The sequence below is a fragment of the Phacochoerus africanus genome, chromosome 7 (genome assembly GCF_016906955.1).
Source record: "Phacochoerus africanus isolate WHEZ1 chromosome 7, ROS_Pafr_v1, whole genome shotgun sequence".
NCBI lineage: Eukaryota > Metazoa > Chordata > Mammalia > Artiodactyla > Suidae > Phacochoerus > Phacochoerus africanus.
This window is the reverse complement of record NC_062550.1, coordinates 12,114,375-12,133,254: the sequence shown is the minus strand read 5'-3', so window position 1 is coordinate 12,133,254 and position 18,880 is coordinate 12,114,375. Positions and strand designations below refer to the sequence as shown.

The window sequence follows — 18,880 nt, the reverse complement described above, 5'->3', positions numbered from 1 at the left end:
CGACAGGAACTCCTGGGATGCATTCTCATGTCATGACATATCACGGGGCCGAGCACCCATTTTCCTTTACCCCTTGGGTTCCGATGTACAGGTCTGCAGGTACTCAGAAATTAGCACAATATTCCCAATAGTTGTACATGGCAGCTGAGGCACATTTTGTAATGGTCAACAATCTCTTTCCTCTTAAATGTGTATATATGTAGGTTTGGACAACATGTGTCAACTTGATACTAATTTTTTATAATTCTCTGTGTATTTAGATATTGCTTTAGGAAGTGGTAAAAATCACAATAGATATTAAAGCACTTTGTATAGTACAATTAAAATAATCCTTAATATGTAATGTGATAATGTTCAATTAACACATGCAACCCCATGATGGAGTTAGAACACGCTCTGTAAAACTACCTGTTCTAAGTATTGCTTTAAGAACTGTACTGACAATACCAGTTGCTATAGACTTAACAGAACAAAATATTTTCAAGTTACATTAATTTTTAAAATAACTACAATTATTCAAGAAAAATTGGCTAATTTGACATCTATTGCTGTCCAAAGAACATAAATTATGCAAAAATCTAGACTATAAGAACCCAGGAGTTCGCATTGTGGTGCAGCAGAAATGAATTCGACTAGGAACCATGAGGTTGCAGGTTCCATCCCTGGCCTCACTCGGTGGGTTGAGGATGTGGCATTGCTGTGAGCTATGGTGTAGGTCACAGACGTGGCTCGGATCTGACATTGCTGTGGCTGTGGCTACAACTCCGATTTGACTCCTAGCCTGGGAACCTCCATATGCCATGGGTTCGGCCCTAAAAATGCAAAAAAAAAAAAAAAAGAAGAAGAACACAGTGGAGTTCCCTTTGTGGCTCACCGGTTAAGGAACCCAGCTAGGATCCATGAGCATGAGGGTTCCATCCCTGGCCTTGTTCAGTGGATTAAGGATCCAGCATTGCAGTGAGCTGTGGTGTAGGCCACAGATGTGGATCAGATCCTGAATTGCTGTGGCTGTGGTGTAGGCCGGCAGCTGTAGCTCTGATTCTGTAACCCCTAGCCTGGGAATTTCCATATGCCTTGGGTGCAGCCCTGAAAAGCAAAGAACAAAAACAAAACAAACAAAAAAACCCAGTGATTTTGCTGAAATGAGGGCAAAATAAATTTTTTAGCTGTGCCTTTAGAAGGTCATTCTGTTTGTGCTCCTTCCTTTAAACAGAAGACATCCCACCTGTCATTGATTCTCTGCTGCTTTCAACTCAAGTGCTCTTGCCAGGACTTTGGAAGGGGGATTGGAAGGGAGAGGATTACATGGAAGTTAGGGAGCTATTTCTGGTACAGAGGCGTCACACTATAGGAAGGAGGCTTGAGAAGAAGCACATTCGACTCCAGGCTCTTCATATGTTTCGGGGTCATTAATTCTATCAGCATATGAGGTTGATGAGCAGAGGATGGAGATTTCAAGCATGTGTGGGTCATGTGCTTTTTGTCTCCTCTCGTCCCAGGAGCCTTCATTTTTTAAATTAATTAATTTATTTATTTTTACAGCTGCAGGTGCGGCATGTGGAAGTTTCCAGCCTAGGGGTGGAATCAGAGCTACAGCTGCTGGCCTACACCACAGCTCACGGCAATGCCAGATCCCCTTCCCACAGAGTAGAGCCAGGGATTGAACCTGCATCCTCATGGATCCTAGCTGGATTCCTTACTGCTGTGCCACAATGGGAACTCCCTAAGCTATCTCTTCTACTAAAAAGCTTTGCTTGCCTCAGAGTCCCGTGGAAGTGGAGATTCGTTTCTATTGGATTGCTGCCCAAGAATGTGGAAAGGGCCTGATGCCACTCTCTCATGTGTACACATAGACCCATTTACTCCCTCTTCCGAAGATTAGCCTGATAAACAGTGTCATCATTGTAGGTAAATGTACTGAGAGGACCAGCCACTGCCAGTCCCATCTGATGCTAGATGGAATTCTTTGCCTTTCCCTCCTATTTTGCCACAGCTTAACAACATCAGGACTTTGAAAGATACTCTGTGCTCTCCTAATATGGTGTGTCCTTCCTGACACCAAGCTTTGCCTCATAAGAAGAATGGCAGGGAGGCCAAGAGAAGTGAATAATGATTTATCTTGGAAAAAAATACTCTTGGATCAAAAGTAGAGGGTTTTCATGGGAGTTCCCATTGTGGCACAGTGAAACCTACCCTGACTACTATCCGTGAGGTTGTGGATTTGATCCCTGCCCTTGCTCAGTGGGTTGGGGATCCACTGTTGCCGTGAGCTGTGGTGTAGGTTGCAGACGAGGCTTGGATCCCACATCGCTGTGGCTGTGGTGTAGGCCAGCAGCTGTAGCTCTGATTCAACCCCTGGCCTGGGACCTTCCAAATGCTGCAGGTGCGACCCTAAAAAGCAAAAAAAAAAAAAAAATTAAAATTAGAGGATTGGGGAGCAGGGGTGGGCAAAATATGGGGAGTCACAAGGTCCAAATTTCCAGTTATAAAATGAGTAAGTCACGGAGATGCACCAACAGCATGGTGACTACAGTTATCCTCGTGCTGCATATTTAAAATTTTCTAAGAGAGTATATCTTAAAAGCCCTTGTGGCAGGCGGAGGGTGGGGGGAGGAGAGGGGCCTTAGATGGTGTGTGTTCACAATCAGCCTTTTGAAAAACAAAGAGAAAATTTCAGTTAGGTAGAGAGGAAAGCATTTATTCTGAGGGGTGCCTGGGGAAAAGAAGGGAGCTGGCCCCCTAAAAAGTAGTCAAGAATTCTCTGAGCAGCCCTGGGATTCCACACCTTCCTCTCTCAAACGCATCTGTCTCCAGGAGGAGTCCTAACTTCTAGGCAAGAAAAGGATCTCGTGAGGCTGGAAAGGACCTCAGAATATCTGATTGAAAGGGAGAATGTTTTATTTTATTTAATTATTTTATTTTATTTTAGTCTTCTTAGGGCCACACCCGAAGCACATGGAGGTTCCCAGGCTGGGGGTCGAATCCTCGAGCTACAGCTGCCGGCCTCCAACCACAGCCACAGCAACACCAACTCTGAGCCGCATCTGCAACCTACACCACAGCTCATGGCAACACCGGATCCTTAACCCACTGATCGAGGCCAAGGATCAAACCTGTGTCCTCATGGATCCTAGTTGGATTTGTTTCCACTGAGCCATGATGGGAACTCCTAGGGGGTAATAATTTTAATAATAAAAAACAACATTGAAAACCTTGTTTGTACTTAGAGAAGCAGCACATGTCTACTCAATCCAGAAATGATAGGAAATATGGGAAACATCTGGTCAGTTTAGGGCAACCAACCTAGGACGTTCTTTGTATTTGCACATTTCCAACTGGTATTTTTTTTTCTAATGATATTTAAAACTCAAATGTATCGTATGATACATATAATTTCATGTTCTGCTTTTTTGGCTCCGCAATATAAAAGGGAATGTTTTCCCATTCCTGTGAACGTTCTCCCGGGGTGTGACTTAGGGCCGCAGCGTTTGCCATCCTACATCGGTGCCATCACTTGGTTAACCTTCCTCCTACCGCTGAGTAGTTCAGTTCTTCCCCCTACTCAGGACAGCGACCTGCGAGCTGATAACTGAAAGGTTGCCCTGGGTGGTAGTGGCCTTTCCTGACGAGCTCCTTCAAGCGCATGGGATTGCCAGGGTGGGGACTTGTTCTCCTTAAAGTTCTTGTTCTTTGTTTCTGGTTAGAGTGTTAAGGGAAGGTGAGTTTACATACCTCACCGCTGGTGAAACGAAACTGCCTGCTCAGGATTCCCTTTGTGGCCCAGCGGAAACAATCCAACTAGAATCCACGAGGATGTGGGAATTTTCCTTTACCTATTTTATACACATGATCACTATTTTCCCTTTCTGCCAGATTTCAGAGATGACAGCACAGCTTAACTTAGTGAGTGGTATCCTTCAGAGTAGACATGCTGTTGCAGCTCCCATCCCCAACCTCGGAAGGAAATACTCCTTGCATTATTTTTCTCCTACTGGGGAGTGTCTGCTCTAAGCCACTTACATCTATCCCCTGTCACATCGTATGACCTTTACTCTCCTAAGCATTTTAAGAAATTTTTGAAAAATTGCAATGTTTAAAAACATAATGAACAAACACACAAAAGATTTCCTTTAGGTTGATGACAAGGAGCCAGGGATGGGAACTCTGTTCCCTTGTGGGAGTCTGGCCCTGGTTGTGGTCCTAGGTTGGTGGAAAGACTGAGTAATGATAGGAAGCTGCTTATAGCTCTAAAGCATGTGGGACAAGTCAAAGGAATGCCAACCAACTAAGAGTGGACACGTATTGTGATTTATTTAGGTATTTTTGGTTTACTTTTGGCTTTGTTTTTTGGCTATGCCTATGGCATATGAAAATTCCCAGGCCAGGGATTGAACCTGAGCCACAGCAGTGACCTGAGCCACTGCAGTGCCAGTGCCAGATTCTTAACCTACTGAGCCACCAGGAAACTCCCTTGCTCAGGGGTGTTTTTTTGTTTTGTCTTGTTTTCTGCTTTGCTTTTTAGGGCTGCACCTGCAGCATGTGGAAGTTCCCAGGCTAGGGGTCCAATCCAATGGAGCTACAGCTGCCAGCCTACTCCACAGCCACAGCAACTCCTGATCCAAGCCACGTCTGTGACCTACACCACAGTTCAAGGCAACGCCGGATCCTTAACCCACTGAGTGAGACCAGGGATGAACCCGCATCCTTATGGATGCTAGTCAGATCGTTTCCGCTGTGCCACAGTGGGGACAATGTGCTTTTTCTTTTTGAAATTCAAAAAGATAGTTGATTTACAATGTTGTGCTGGTTTTTATTTCATCTCTCCTTTTCACACAAGTAGGCAAAGACTCCAAGACTTCAGAGTTCTCCAGAAAAAAAAAAAAAAACAAAGAACACAGGTAGCTAACACACGCCCAAACTCCTCGCCTGTCTAGGAAGCGTTTCTCCACGTCCCTGGACAGAGTCCGCCCCTACCTTTCGCGCTCTCGATTTCTGGACCCGGGGACAAATCCCAACGCAACGTTGAGACCACCCCGCTTCCCGCTGGTTAGATGGAACTGAGGGACACGAAGGGTCTCCAAGGTGATTTACATATCGATTGTTTATTGGCTACTAGTAAGCACTCGCCCTCCTCATTGGCTGATTCGGCTCGGTGGTCGATGCACCGCGGAGGATGTTCGCTGCTGCGAGTGAGACGGCGGGTCATTGGCACCTGAATGTAGGTTTCCAGTTCTTTCAGGCGCCATGGCGACCGCGAGAGGACCTGGGTGTCTGTTGACATTACGCGGATGGCGCCGTGGCCTTGGAGTTGCTCCCCAGGCCCGGGTGAGTGCCTACTTTCCCTGCCTTCGGAGAGGCTGTGGATCTCGAGGAGGCGCGCTCTCGGCAGCCCCTCCCTTAGCAAGCGTCCACAGCCATCCTTTCTGCCTCCCAATCAGCTCTTCTTTCCCGGCCTGCAGGCGCTCGCTGCCCCCGTGCCCGGAGTATCCCAGGTGGTTTACAAGTTCGATTTCCTGGGGAAGAAGCCCCATCGCCGGCACCCTGACATCCTGCAGTTGTCGCTCGTGAGCCCGCCGCAAGCGTTGGTTGATGCCGCGCCGTTATTACTGCTGGATGAGTAACGATGAGAAGTGGAGGCTAGAGAAGCGTAGACTGGGCCTGAGTGTATGTGATTCCGCTTTCATTCTTGGTCCCTAGAGAGCTCGATGGCCAATATGGAGAAGCAGGTGCAAGCACTGTCTCTGGAGACAGCATTTACCTGTAGAGCCGGAAGAGTTGCAAAGATGTGCTATATGTTTTGAGAAAAAATTCTTGGAAAACGCAGGTAAAGTTCAAGAATTTAATTAACGAGTAGACCAAGTTAAAAACAGTGGGAAATGAAATGCAAGAAATAATTTCACAGCCTCTTAAATAGAGGGACTGAGCCTGATGTATGTGGCAGCAAGACTGGATGGTGGCTTTGCAGCAGTCTCCAGGGCGTTCCATGAGGTGATGTTCCCTCAACTTTCAACAAGAATCCCTTTAGGGTCAGTCCCCTTATTCATAAAGGAATCTTCTGGGGTAGGTTACTTGGGAAATTGCTTTTTTTTTTTTTTTTAAGAGGTCTCTTTATCCTGTAAAAGGATCTTGTGGTCCAAGAAAAGTTATTTTGTTTTTTGTTTTTTCTTTCCTTTTTCTTTTTTAGCCACACCTGTGGCATATGGAAGTTTCCAGGCCAGGGGTCTAATTGGAGCTACAGCTGCCAGCCTGTACCACAGCCATAGCAACATCAGATCTAAGCGGTTCATATTTACCAAGACCCTAAATAAGTATCTACTTTCCCCACTGTAGGATGTTGTGTATTTTTTCAGATCCAAGCTCCAATTCTGGAGATCCAGCCTCAAACCTTAGTGGGACTTGGCTCAGGTACTGGTTCTGTCACCTGGTGAGTATCTTTCTATATCTCTGCCAATTGCAGCTCTAAAGGGCCATGCTTACACCATCCCAATATCAAGAGAGTGGAACCAGAGAGAGAACAGGAAAGTTGGGAACTAGAATTTTTTCCCCTGAGATTAGACGAGGCATGAGAAGGTATATTCTTAGGGGCAGAACTTAAAGAAATGTCAAGTGACAAAAAGACCCATGTTTAGAAGGATAAAAGGTAAAGGAATTTAGTCTTAGGTTTTATATATCACCAAAACTTTTTTGTGTACAAATAGTTCTTTGAACCTGCCTTTTTTTAAGAAGTTGTAAATGAAATAAGAAAATAACATTGTTGGGGAGTTCCCGTCGTGGCTCAGTGGAAACGAATCTGACTAGTATCCATGAGGTTGCAGGTTCGATCCCTGGCCTCGCTCAGTGGGTTAATGATTCGGGGTTGCCTCGAGCTGTGGTGTAGTTTGCAGACATGGCACAGATCCCAAGTTACTGTGACTGTGGTGTAGGCCGGTGGCTACAGCTCCAGTTCCACCCCTAGCCTGGGAACCTCCATATGCCTTGGGTGCAGCCCTAAAAAGACCAAAAAAAGAAAAGAAAAGAACATTCTTAGTTTTTCCAACTATTTTAACATAGCAGTCTGTTTCTCCAAGGGTGGGTTGGGGACAAAGGGGTTTCTTGTAGAAACGACTCTTTGTCATGAGAACTGGCAATATAGCTTTTGACATCTTGGGGCTGCTCATAGTACTTGGGGCCAGAGCCTTCGTGAATATATGTGCATGGACAGCTCAGCTGCTACGTTGGATTTGGTAGAAAAGCTACTGAAAGGTGAGGAGAAATACAGGGAAGGGCTTTTCTAAAGTCACAGGAGTTAAGCAAGCCAAGGAATACTAGAAAGGATCTTTTATTTTGGAAGAGCGGAGAGGGCTAAAAGTCAAAGGTAAGTCTGATATTCCAGTACTGAGGTCAGGCAGAAGATGCTGGAGCCCTTTGTTGGACTGTGGAGGGATGAAGTTTAACAGGACAGAGACCCAGTATTCTCTCTGCCGTTTCTTATAGTCGCTCACTCTGTTACATCCTGCCCTCAGCGAGCATTTTTCTTTATTCTCAGGATGTTTCTTAGGATGTCCCTTCATTTCATACCTATCCACTCATCGTTGCCACATCTCCACTGTCCTCCGCAGATGGTTCAGAATCTGGGCTGCCTTATGTTCCAGGTGTCTTTTTCAGACAGTTTCTACCTGTATCACCCAAAGCAAGCAGCAGTGTTTCAAGGATGCTAAATGGGGAGTGTGCCATGGGAAAACTGTGGTCTCTGCTTTGAAACCCAGCGTGGAGTGTTAGGAAATCAAAGAAAGCAGAAGACATGTATTGACATAGACCTTTGCTGTCCTCTTAGAAGATGCTGTTAGGTCTGACTTGTGTGCCCCAGGTACAATGCGATGTGGTGGCCTCGGCCTTTTCTCTAAGTGAACCACCCAGAAAGGCTGACCACACGGATGCTGTCCAAACCTTGTGGCTCAAGACGAGTCATTTTTGAGTGGGAACGCCTTTTTCCCTTCAAGTTGTAAAGGACTTCACGGGTTTCATGCCTGGCCTTCTCCCCAGCTTGTCTTTCTTTTTTTTTTTTTGTCTTTTGTCTTTTGTCTTTTTTTTTTGTTGTTGTTGCTATTTCTTGGGCTGCTCCCGCGGCATATGGAGGTTCCCAGGCTAGGGGTCGAATCGGAGCTGTAGTCACCAGCCTAGGCCAGAGCCACAGCAACGCGGGGTCCGAGCCGCGTCTGCAACCTACACCACAGCTCACAGCAACGCCGGATCGTTAATCCACTGAGCAAGGGCAGGGACCGAACCCGCAACCTCATGGTTCCTAGTCGGATTCGTTAACCACTGTGCCACGACGGGAACTCCCCCAGCTTGTCTTTCTTTTTTGGCCACTTTTCCCTGGCATCAATCCTTTTGTGTCTGTTTTAGGGTCTCCATCCTCGTCTTATATATAATGCCCATTTCCTTGAGGACCCCAGCTCTGTCTGGGAATGCTCTTTTAATGCTCCTGACATGTATGCTTTCAGGGCATTTGGGGCTACTTGTTTTCCCCTTTTGTAGTCAGATATTGATGGAGAATGGAACAAAAGCTGGAGGCTCCCTTCTCATGGATGCCAGGGACCTGGTTGTTAATGTAAGGTTCTTTCTGCTTCCTTCACCCTACCCTCCATCTCCCACCTGTTCTCACCAGTTCTTGGCACTCCCTTGAAAAGCGAAGGAAGTCTGTCATACAACAGCGAGGCTGACTCTCAAGAGAGCGGGCATATGGAGTCATTATGATATAGACTAGCAGTTGGCAAACAAGCGCCTGCAGATCCAATCCAGCCTGCCACCTGTTTTGGTATGAGCCATGCCTAGTTACGCATCTATAGTGCTATGTCTATTGTCTGTGGCTGTTTTCACATTACAAAAAGCAGTTGAATAGTTTCTAAGAAACAGATTTCACCTACTCTCTGAGCCTTTGGAAAAAATTTTTTGCTGATACCTGACCCAGGGCACTGCTAAGCCAAGAACCTTCTCTGTTTGGGACGGTATGAGCCAGTATATAAATCATAAATATTTTCTTGGACTGGGATGCGCTTTTTTTTTTGGTCTTTTTGCTATTTTCTTGGGTTGCTCCTGTGGCATATGGAGGTTCCCAGGATAGGGGTCGAATAGGAGCTGTAGCTGCCGACCTCCGCCAGAGCCCCAGCAATGTGGGATCCGAGCCACCTCTGCGACCTACACCACAGCTCGCGGCAACGCTGGATCGTTAACCCACTGAGCAAGGCCAGGGATCGAACCTGCAACCTCGTGGTTCCTAGTCGGATTCGTTAACCACTGAGCCACTGCGGGAGCTCCAGACTGGGATGCTTTTGAGAGTAGAGGTTGCAGACAATAGCACCGAACGGTGTGCCAAGTTCCTGCCTTTCTCCTGCTGCAGAGAGAACGTTCTGTTATATTAGAGAGGTAAGCAGCCAGCTTACTTAACTCAAAGAACTTACTTAATAATTACCAGAGCTGAATGTGAGAGGAGTCCTCAATTTATTGAGGGCAGAGATTGAGTTATAAGAATAGACCCGCTCAGGCCTAGGCCTTATTTTCTTGATTTCCTTTGATTTCGGGAAAAAGAAAAGTCACCTTTAGACCCCCACCCTGGTTTTGTCATTGCCCCAGTGAGGAGTCTGCTGACTTTCCCAGCATGCAAAGCTCGGAACTCACCTGTAGCCAGGAAGAGTATGCGGATAAAGCTAACCACCCTCCACTATTCTGCGTCCCTATCCAGTGTCTTTCTTAGTGAAGCCCTGCCTTCCCTACCCCTTTTCTCCTGCGTTCTCTTATCCCTAGACCTTATTGGCCCAATCACTTTGCTTTTCAGTTTGGTGATCTGTGGTTCTTTGGTCTTCTTTTATTTGTGTTCTTCATGTCTTTTATTTGTGTTCACAGTGTCCCCATGAACTTCGCTGTCCCCAGTTGTCAGCCTCTTAGCCCCTGGCCTGTAGCTTTTCCCAAGCTTCCTAGCCTCTCCCCTTCACCTGGGTATGTACTCTGGAAACACTGTGACAGAGAGAAAATGGCCTGGGAAAGCACAATGAAGAAGAATCAGAGCTGGGAGGAGCTGGAAAATTCAGAGAATGGCTTGGAGATTTTAGGGCTTGAATGCGCATGAATACAAAAAGGGCTTCAGGGATTTCCCATGGTGGCTCAGCGGAAAATCTGACAAGCATCCATGAGGACACAGGTTCGATCCCTGGCCTCGCTCAGTGGGTTAAGGATACGACGTTGCCGTGAGCTGTGGTATAGGTCGCAGATGTGTCTCAGATCTGACGTGGCTGTGGCTGTGGCGTAGGTCAGCGGCTACCCCTCCGATTTGACCCCTAGCCTGGGAACTTCTATATGCTGTGGGTGAGCCCCTAAAAAGCAAAAAAAAAAAAAAAAAAGGGCTTCAGGAATGGGGTTCAAAAATTTTTTTTCTCTCAACTTTTTCCTCCAAACCTCCTCTATATCCTTATCTTAGAACAAGAATCCAAAAGAGGAAAACTTCTCGATGGTAATCCTTGCCCAAGGAGGAGGCTAATCGCTGGCCCCGTATTACTCAGCCTGTCCTTAAATGGCCATGCCATGTGCATTGTCCCCTGTGTGGTCCAGATGGGCACATGCAGCACGCTGTGATCCCAGCCCGCCGACATGGCAGGTGTAGAGGGTGCAACCAGAATCAGAGGTGGCAAAACCTGCAGCCCACACTGGCCCTCTCTTGTATGCAGGGATTTGTATCGCAACTGGGGAGGTCTTTTACCTGCGACCATGCTGTCTGAGCTTCCTCCATCCCCAGCACAAGACCCCCTGAGATTTGACAAGGATGTGTAACAAGCCAACACAAGTTGCCAAGGCATGTGTCCCATGCCTGCCAAGGCTGAAGCTACCTGGTATTTAAGATGGGAGGGCTGGTACCCCTGTATATCTGTGTTCGCTGGACATTTTAATAATAAAACGTTTTCAAAGAATGGAAATGGATCTTGTGATTCTTAAAAGGTACAGAAGTCTGTTGTCCTGGCCTAGCCTATAGTGAAGAGAATCCTCAGATTTTCAGTGCTTAACTTGTAACCGAGCAGGGCTCTGTGGGGCTCCTGGGCACAACAGCCTTTCTGGGTCCCCCATTTCTTGGTTTTAGGAAATGGGCCTCCTTCAGCCTCCATGACCTTCCCTGAGTTCCAAGGGGCAGGTTCAGACAGTTGCTGAGCAGGGAAGGAAGGGGATGCAGAGACCAGGCGAATAGTCAGGAGATAATAGTACAGCCTCGGGGCAGGGTCCTGGGTCCCTCTCAAGGGAGACACATAATGAATGACACAGGCAATTCCTTAAGCTTCTTTTAGAAATGAAGACTTTAAAACTGAACAGCTTAGCGTCCTTCTTTGGGCTTCTCCCTGGCTTAATTGCACCCTAAATATAATCATTCATAAGCTAAAGATTTAAGCACCCTGAGCACAATTGCCTGTGGGTTAAAGATTGTTTTTCAGGAACTTTCCTAGTTTGTTCCAATCTCTGGTCAATTCGCCCTTTTTGCAAGTACTGTCATTCTAGGCAATAACCCAGGAGACCACCGTTGAGATCAGGCCAAGACCTCCTGACGCCAGCGTCAGTGACCAAGATTACCCCAAAGAAAGAAGAATGCATGTCTGCCCCAATCCTGATTCCTATCTGAAAGCCTGTTCTTCTCCTTTTTACTATAAAACTCCCTGCAATTCTTCCCAGGGAAGAATTAAAGCAGTCTTTAAAGCTTGCTGTGGCCTCCTTTGCCTGGCAAAGCAATAAACGCTTCTTTTTTTTTTTCTTTCAGCCAAAACTGTCTCGGTACTTGTTTGTTCTTGCTTTTTAGGGCCATACTCGCAGCATATGGAGATTCCCAGGCTAGGTGTCAAATCGGAGCTGCAGCAGCCGGCCTACACCACAGCCACAGCAAGGCAGGAGCTGAGCCGTGTCTGTGACCTACACCACAGCACGTGGCAACACCAGATCCTTAACCCACTGAGCAAGGCCAGGGATCAAACCTGAAACCTCATGGTTGCTAGTCGGATTTGTTGCCCCTGCACCACAATGAGAACTCCCACATACACAGTTCTTTACCAGACCAATGACTACAACGGTGTGACTCTTGCTATGGGAAGAAGCAACAAGAGGGAATATCTTCCTGGATCCTAACAGACTAGTAAGACGGGTGGTCCAGAGACTTGGCGACTATTAATAAGGCCCGGTCCAGCCATAGCACATTCAGTGGCCTGTCAATGAACTCTTTGCCACACCTGGCAATGAGCAGTCCTAGTACCAGAGGACAAAATGGTCATGAAATGCTGCCCAAAACTATGGTGGAATGTATGACCCTGGGGGAGCCCTGTGACCTGGAGATGGCACTTGCCATCCGCCTCTACGTGGATTGCGTCATGAGCCCCTGCAGCTGCCCACCCTCAACACCCCCTGAAAGAGCTCAGGGCAGTGATCAGGAGTGAGGCTGTCTGTGCTCTGGGAAAAGGGGCAGACAGATCTTCGGATAGTTAGATATTTTCAGGAAATGATTTTATGAGCCTAATTCTTGCATCTCCTCGTATCTAGAAAAACAGTAAAATCATTAACAGTGATATCGGCTCGGGACATTAAGGAAAAACACTATTAAAAGTCAAAATGGAGGAGTTCCCATCATGGCTCAGTGGTTAATGAATCCAACTAGGAACCATGAGGTTGCAGGTTCCATCCCTGGCCTTGCTCAGTGGGTTAAGGATCCGGTGTTGCTGTGAGCTGTGGTATAGGTTGCAGATGCGGCTCGGATCCCTCGTTCCTGTGGCTCTGGGCGTGGGCTAGCGGCTACAACTCCGATTCGACCCCTAGCCTGGGAACCTCCATATGCCACGGGAGCAGCCCAAGAAAATGGCAAAAAGACAAAAAAAAAAGTCAAAATGGAGTCGCCATGGTTCAGACCACAGCTACTAAGTAATGCTAAGTGCTGCTGTACATACAGCCCAGGGAACTACATCTAGTCACTTGTGATGGAACATGATGAAGGTAATGTGAGAAAAAGAATGTATATATATATACATTTATATATGACTGAGTCATTTTGCTGTACAGCAGAAATTGACAGAATATTGTAAATTGACTATAATAGAAAAATAAAAATATTTTAAAATTTTTGAAAAACCACAGTAATGCTGGAGTTCCCATCAGGGCTCAGCGGAAACGAATCCGCATAGGAACAATGAGGTGGTGGGTTCAATCCCAGGCCTCGCTCAGTGGGTTAAGGATCCAGGGTTGCCGTGAGCTGTGGTGTAGGTCACAGACACGGCTCGGATCTGGCATTGCTATGGCTCCGGTGTAGGCCAGCAGCAACAGCTCTGATTAGAGCCCTAGTCTGGGAACCTCCATATGCCGTGGATGCAGCCCTAAAAGGACAAAAGACAAAAGGAAATAAAACAAAACAAAACCCAAAATAATGCTAAGTGGCATTATGACTGTTGATTTCAGACAAGTCCTTGTATTGCTGGGAACTTGAGTTTTCTGAGCTGTGTCAGATCCGGGCTGCCAATAGCCATTCTTAAAGCAATATTGGCTGACAGCCGTTGCTGCAACCTCATGGTTTCAAGGTATCCTCTTGCAATTATTAATTTTTAAGACAATGAAATTGCTTTAGATCAGACATTAGCAGAAAAAAAAAAAAAAAAAGGAGCTGTGTACTGGCCAATGGCTCCTGTTGTGTCTCTGTTAATACCACATCGGAAATGCAAACCTACTTAGATAAAAGGAGACAATTGGCTACCTGGCTACAGGTCTCCCCAAAGTGAGAGTTCCAGACTGGGTTTCTGGCTAATTCTCCTGAATTCCTCAGGGAATGAGGACTTCCTAACAGTATCAATGTGGTAAAACTAGAGATCTCAACTCCTTCTAGACATTTCCATGCTGGAGCTATTTTTCTGGGGTTACAGGAAAGGAGAGTCCCCTTGAGGCAGGAGATAGATGGGCTCCAACTAGCCTCTTATTTACACTTCTTGGGGCAGGAGAGAGGTGGATTCCAAGATAAACCTTTACAATCAGCCACCAATCTATGCTTCGACACAGAAATAACAGGCAACAGGCATAAGGCAAATAACTGGTACTTGTCTTCTGTAAACTGTTCAACAATTGTAACGACAGGGTCAAAAGAGAGGCTGAGCCCTGCCTGGACAGAACAAAGAAGTCCCGTACTCCCTACCCTCAGGATCAGGGAGAAGCCAACGACGCATGTGCAGAGAGACCTGCGTCAGAAAAGGAGACGTGCCAGGCCATAATAAGTCTGGATAACCTCCTCGCTGTGCTATGCTTTCGATCCATCTTGGCCAAAAGATGTGCATGCAGATCAGGGGAGGGCCCTAGACCTGGTCAGGTGTGAAACATAAAACAAGGTAACTGGCCAAAGGAAGCCAAAGACCCAGAAGCACCGTCCTATATAAGTAAGTGAAATCACCTCCCTGTCACACTCCTCATTCAGGGAGACACCTGCACCCTCACTTCTCCTTGGGGTGTGTATTACGGCTTTATTTCTGCCTTAGGTAAATAGACTAAGACTGTATTTCTGTGCTCTCCCACACATTGGAACTGTTTCTAATAAATTTATACCTATTTTTACAGTCTTTGACGCCTTGAAATATTCTTGCTTTCAACAAGGCACAAGAATCAGGGCAATTCTGCTTCTAGCTTCTGGCACGTCTAGTGGATAGGATTCCTGGTTTTCACCCAGGCTGCCCAGGTTCAGTTCCTGAGCAGAGAATAAAGATCTTGCTTCAAGCCAGCACTCATTGCCGTCTCCCCCAAATCACGCTCATCGACTAGTTCCCACAGGGTGGTGGCAGCTCCATGTCACAGCCCCACCTCTCTTTACCCCAAGTGGCCCCAAATCCCCTCCGAAAAGGGTACAGTTCAGGTCTCCGCATGTTAACCTCTAAGACGTGAGGTGGGGAGGAGAGGGTATGGAAGGCTGGGACCACATGCCTGAGTGAGGCAGGACCGGGTGGTCCCCAAGACAAAACAGCTGGGAAGCAGCTGCCATAGGCTCCCATTTTTGGATTAGAACGGCCCCGGGCATGAAGGAAGATCATCCGAAGCTCTTGGCTGAGTCCCAGCATTGAAGAGGAGGAGAAGACAGAGCACCCGGGTTCTGGTTTCCAAATTCAGGGTGGCGTCAGCCAGGGGAGGGGCCTGGGTGTAGGGGAAGGGCGGGAAGCTGGGGCTGGGCCTTGATGGGTCAGCTACACAAGGCTGCACAAGAAGAGGCACCACAGAATAGAAACAGGATCCCAAGGGTTTCCTTGAAACTTGGGCAGGTGGATACTCCAGCTTTGACCCCCCACGATGCCACTCTTGCTCCAAAGATTGTCACTCCATGTGTTATTCTGAGGCCCCTACTTACCCTGTTCCCCAAGGATAGAGCCACTACTAAGAGTAAAAATTGGCTGCCTGTTTGCCCTGCTGGTTCTCAGTCTGGTCTGTGGTCTTATTCCCACCTGCTTCAGATGGTCCCAGGCTGAGACAGTCACAGGTACAGCCCTGCGACAGCTTTGTCTCCATAACCTAAGTCTGACTTCAGCCCTGTCACCCCCTCCTGATATCTTGCCCTGATTCTCACCATCCCCAGTCTTGTGACATTGGGTGCTGCCTGTGGCCGTGTAGTCACCTTTGTCTGTCTTCTCATTGCCAACTGGATTGTAATTCTTGCTTTTTATTAGGTCGTCACCGCCGGATCCTCAGTCTCCTGGGCTGCACTTCTGCAGGCGTCTTCCTGGGTGCAGGGTTCATGCATGTGATTGCAGAAGCCTTGGAGGGAAATGAGTCAGAGATCCAGAGGTTGGTGATACAGGTGAGCAGCAGACTTGCTGAGCTGCAGGCCTGTGAGGCCAGAATGATGAACAGAACTAGGGGAAGAAAGGGGAGAAGGTAATGACGCCAACGACATGGGTAGAAGGACAAGGAAGATGACGGCTCTTGGAATGATGGAAACAGATCAGATTGAGGAGAGCTCCCATTGCGGCTCATCGGGTTAAGAACCCAACTAGTATCTATGAAGATGCTGGTTTGATCCCTGGCCTCGATCAGTGGATTAAGGATCCGGTGTTGCTGTGAGCTGCAGCCTAGGTCTCAGACGCGGCTGGGATCCCGAGTTGCTGTGGCTGTGGTGTAAGCCAGGCAGCTGCAGCTCCGATTCGACCCCTAGCCTGGGAATTTCCATATGCTATGGGACAGCCCTAAAAAGACCAAAAAAACAAACAAACAAACAAAAAAAAACAAAAACCAAAACAAAAAACTGGTTATCTGGAAGTGAAGAGGAGCAGGAGGGCTGTCATGTAGCCCCTGACCCGTGAGATGGAGGAATATGCCAGACCTAGCGGAGCAATGGGAAAAGAGGAGATATAGCCCATAAGCTCAACCACTCACCAGTGTGCCTCTTCTCATATTTTCAGTGTGGAAGCCCGAGTGGCCTTGACATGGTCAAGGTCTCCTGAGAGTCATTCCCGTCTCAGCCTGTCCCCTGTCCGTCCCACTCCCCTCCCCATTAGCTGAGATACCCCTGCCTCCTCACAAACCCAGCTCATGGAGGGTTCAGTGAGAAGACAAGCCTGAGAAAAAAACAAATAAAAATATCTGACGCGGGAAATAAGTTCCCCGTAGCACCTCCCTGAGTTGTTTTCTCTGCAGCATTAAATGCACTCAGAGTGACAATTGAATTTCTGCACTGAGCACCTAGCACCGTGGTATTGCTTTCACATATATTCTTTTCCCAACCCTGCCAGGTAGATAGCATCCCCGTGGTTAAGTCTAGGAAAGCGAATTCAGAAAAGTTAAATCACTTTATCACCTAGCTAACCAGGTTGCAAACCCATGTGTCTGTGATTCTAAGAAACTCAAGGTGTAAATTATCTTCTTTTCCTTTCCTTTCCCTCCCTGTCTTATGTTAGCGTCTCGGAAGAAAGCAGAGGGCACACTGGATAAGTGAGGCAAGTTTAACAAAGGGGGTTTATCGAACAATGCGGGAGGGTTTATTTTATTTATTTACTGCTTTTTAGGGCCACACCCGTGGCATATGGAGGTTCCCAGGCTAGGGGTCCAATCAGAGCTGCAGCTGCCAGCCTACACCACAGCCACAGCAATGTGGGATCTGAGCCGTGTCTGCGACCTACACCACAGCTCAAGGCAATGCCGGATCCTTAACCCTCCGAGCAAGGCCAGGGATCGAACCCGCAACCTCATGGTTACTAGTCGATGCCCTTCCACTGTGCTACAATGGGAACTCCCATCCCCCGCCCCCCCCCATGACAGGAGTCTTTAGCTTCCCCTTTAACCGCCTCCGCTTTTAGCCTTCCTTCCAACAGACGTTTCTGTTTCCTTTCCCAAGATCCTTACCCACCAGGACAGGAAGCATCTTTAGTTTGAACCATATTGTATTTGGGAGCTGGAAGAAAGCTAGAGAATGCTGCATAGAGAGAACATTGGGATCAGGAATGAGAACAATCTTGGAGTTCCCGTCGTGGCGCAGTGGTTAACGAATCCGACTAGGAACCATGAGGTTGCGGGTTCCATCCCTGGCCTTGCTCAGTGGGTTAAGGATCCGGCATTGCCATGAGCTGTGGTGTAGGTCGCAGATGCGGCTCGGATCCAGCGTTGCTGTGGCTCTGGCGTAGGCTGGCAGCTGCAGCTCCAATTGGACCCCTAGCCTGGGAACCTCCATATGCCACGGGTGCGGCCCTGGAAAAGGCAAAAGGACAAAAAAAAAAAAAGGAATAAGAACAATCTTGATCATTTTCAAAAGCTATGAATCCCCAGCGAGAAACCAGAGGGCTCAAAGGCAGCAGCCAATGAAGGTGATTTCTGAATGAGTTTGTAAAGGGGAAGAATGAAATAAGCCAGGCATGAGAACCCAGAAGGGCAGGACAGGAGGGAGAGCTGAGTGAGCTGGGGCATGGTGACTAGAAGCCAGATTCAGGACTGAAGCTTGATTTGCCTGGAGAGATAGGTTGTAACTGAAGAAAATGCGAATCATGAGAATTGAAAGATAAAAATGGGAGTGAAGATTCGCAGGTTGGGAAAATGGGTAAAAGGAGGAAGCTAGTTGGAACAGAGCAAGAGAATTTTTTTTTTTTTTTGTCTTTTCTAGGGCCACTCCCGCAGCATATGGAGGTTCCCAGGCTAGGGGTCTAATCGGAGCTATAGCTCCCAAGCCTATGCCAGAGCCACAGCAACAAGGGATCCGAGCCGCATCTGCGACCTACACCACAGCTCACAGCAACACCGGATCCTTAACCCACTGAGTGAGGCCAGGGATTAAAGCCGAAATTTCACAGTTCCTAGTCGGATTCGTTAACCACTGAGCCACGACGGGAACTCCCTGTCCAAGAGAATTTATGTGGAACAGTTTTCAAGTCTTCTCAACTCCTGGGCCCTTTTCCCACCCCTCATTCTTCATCCCATTCATGTATTTTTTTATTTATTTAAACAAAGGGGGAAAAACCCCCGCACCAACAAAAACAATGAGCCCTCCGACAGCCCTCCCATTTTCCCAGCTTTCCGTTTTTGTAGAATAAGCAATGCCTTGGAGCGCACCACCTTCCTTTGCTTACAAGCTAAAGGTTGGGTTTGGCTGTTGCAGTTATAAGGTAATAGTTTGTGAAGAAAGGGACATGGGGGAACAGCATCAAAGAGAAACTGGGGGTGTTGCCGCTGTGGCTCAGTGGTTAATGAACCTGTCTAGCATCCCCGAAGGCATCTAGTATCCCATGTGGCTGTGGCTGTGGTGCAGGCCAGCGGCTGCAGCTCCGATTTGACCCCTAGCCTGGGAACCTCCATATGCTGCGGGTGCGCCCCCCCCCCCACAACACCACCAAAAAAAAAAACCCAGATGATTTTAAAAATTTATTCAGAATGCCATTTG

At 47.5% G+C, this 18,880-nt stretch overlaps 1 protein-coding gene and 1 pseudogene across 1 annotated transcript; both read left to right on the top strand.

Moving 5' to 3' along the window:
• The first annotated feature begins 5,244 nt into the window (after positions 1-5,244).
• LOC125131650 (methyltransferase-like protein 17, mitochondrial) lies at positions 5,245-10,907 on the top strand (annotated as a pseudogene).
• Positions 10,908-12,296: 1,389 nt separating this feature from the next.
• Positions 12,297-16,457, top strand: LOC125131631 (zinc transporter ZIP2-like). The gene is made up of 4 exons (XM_047788414.1): positions 12,297-12,436; positions 15,381-15,496; positions 15,684-15,814; positions 16,416-16,457. The coding sequence occupies exons 1-4, from the start codon at positions 12,297-12,299 to the stop codon at positions 16,455-16,457; spliced, it is 429 nt and encodes a 142-aa protein (XP_047644370.1).
• The last annotated feature ends 2,423 nt before the right edge of the window (positions 16,458-18,880 follow it).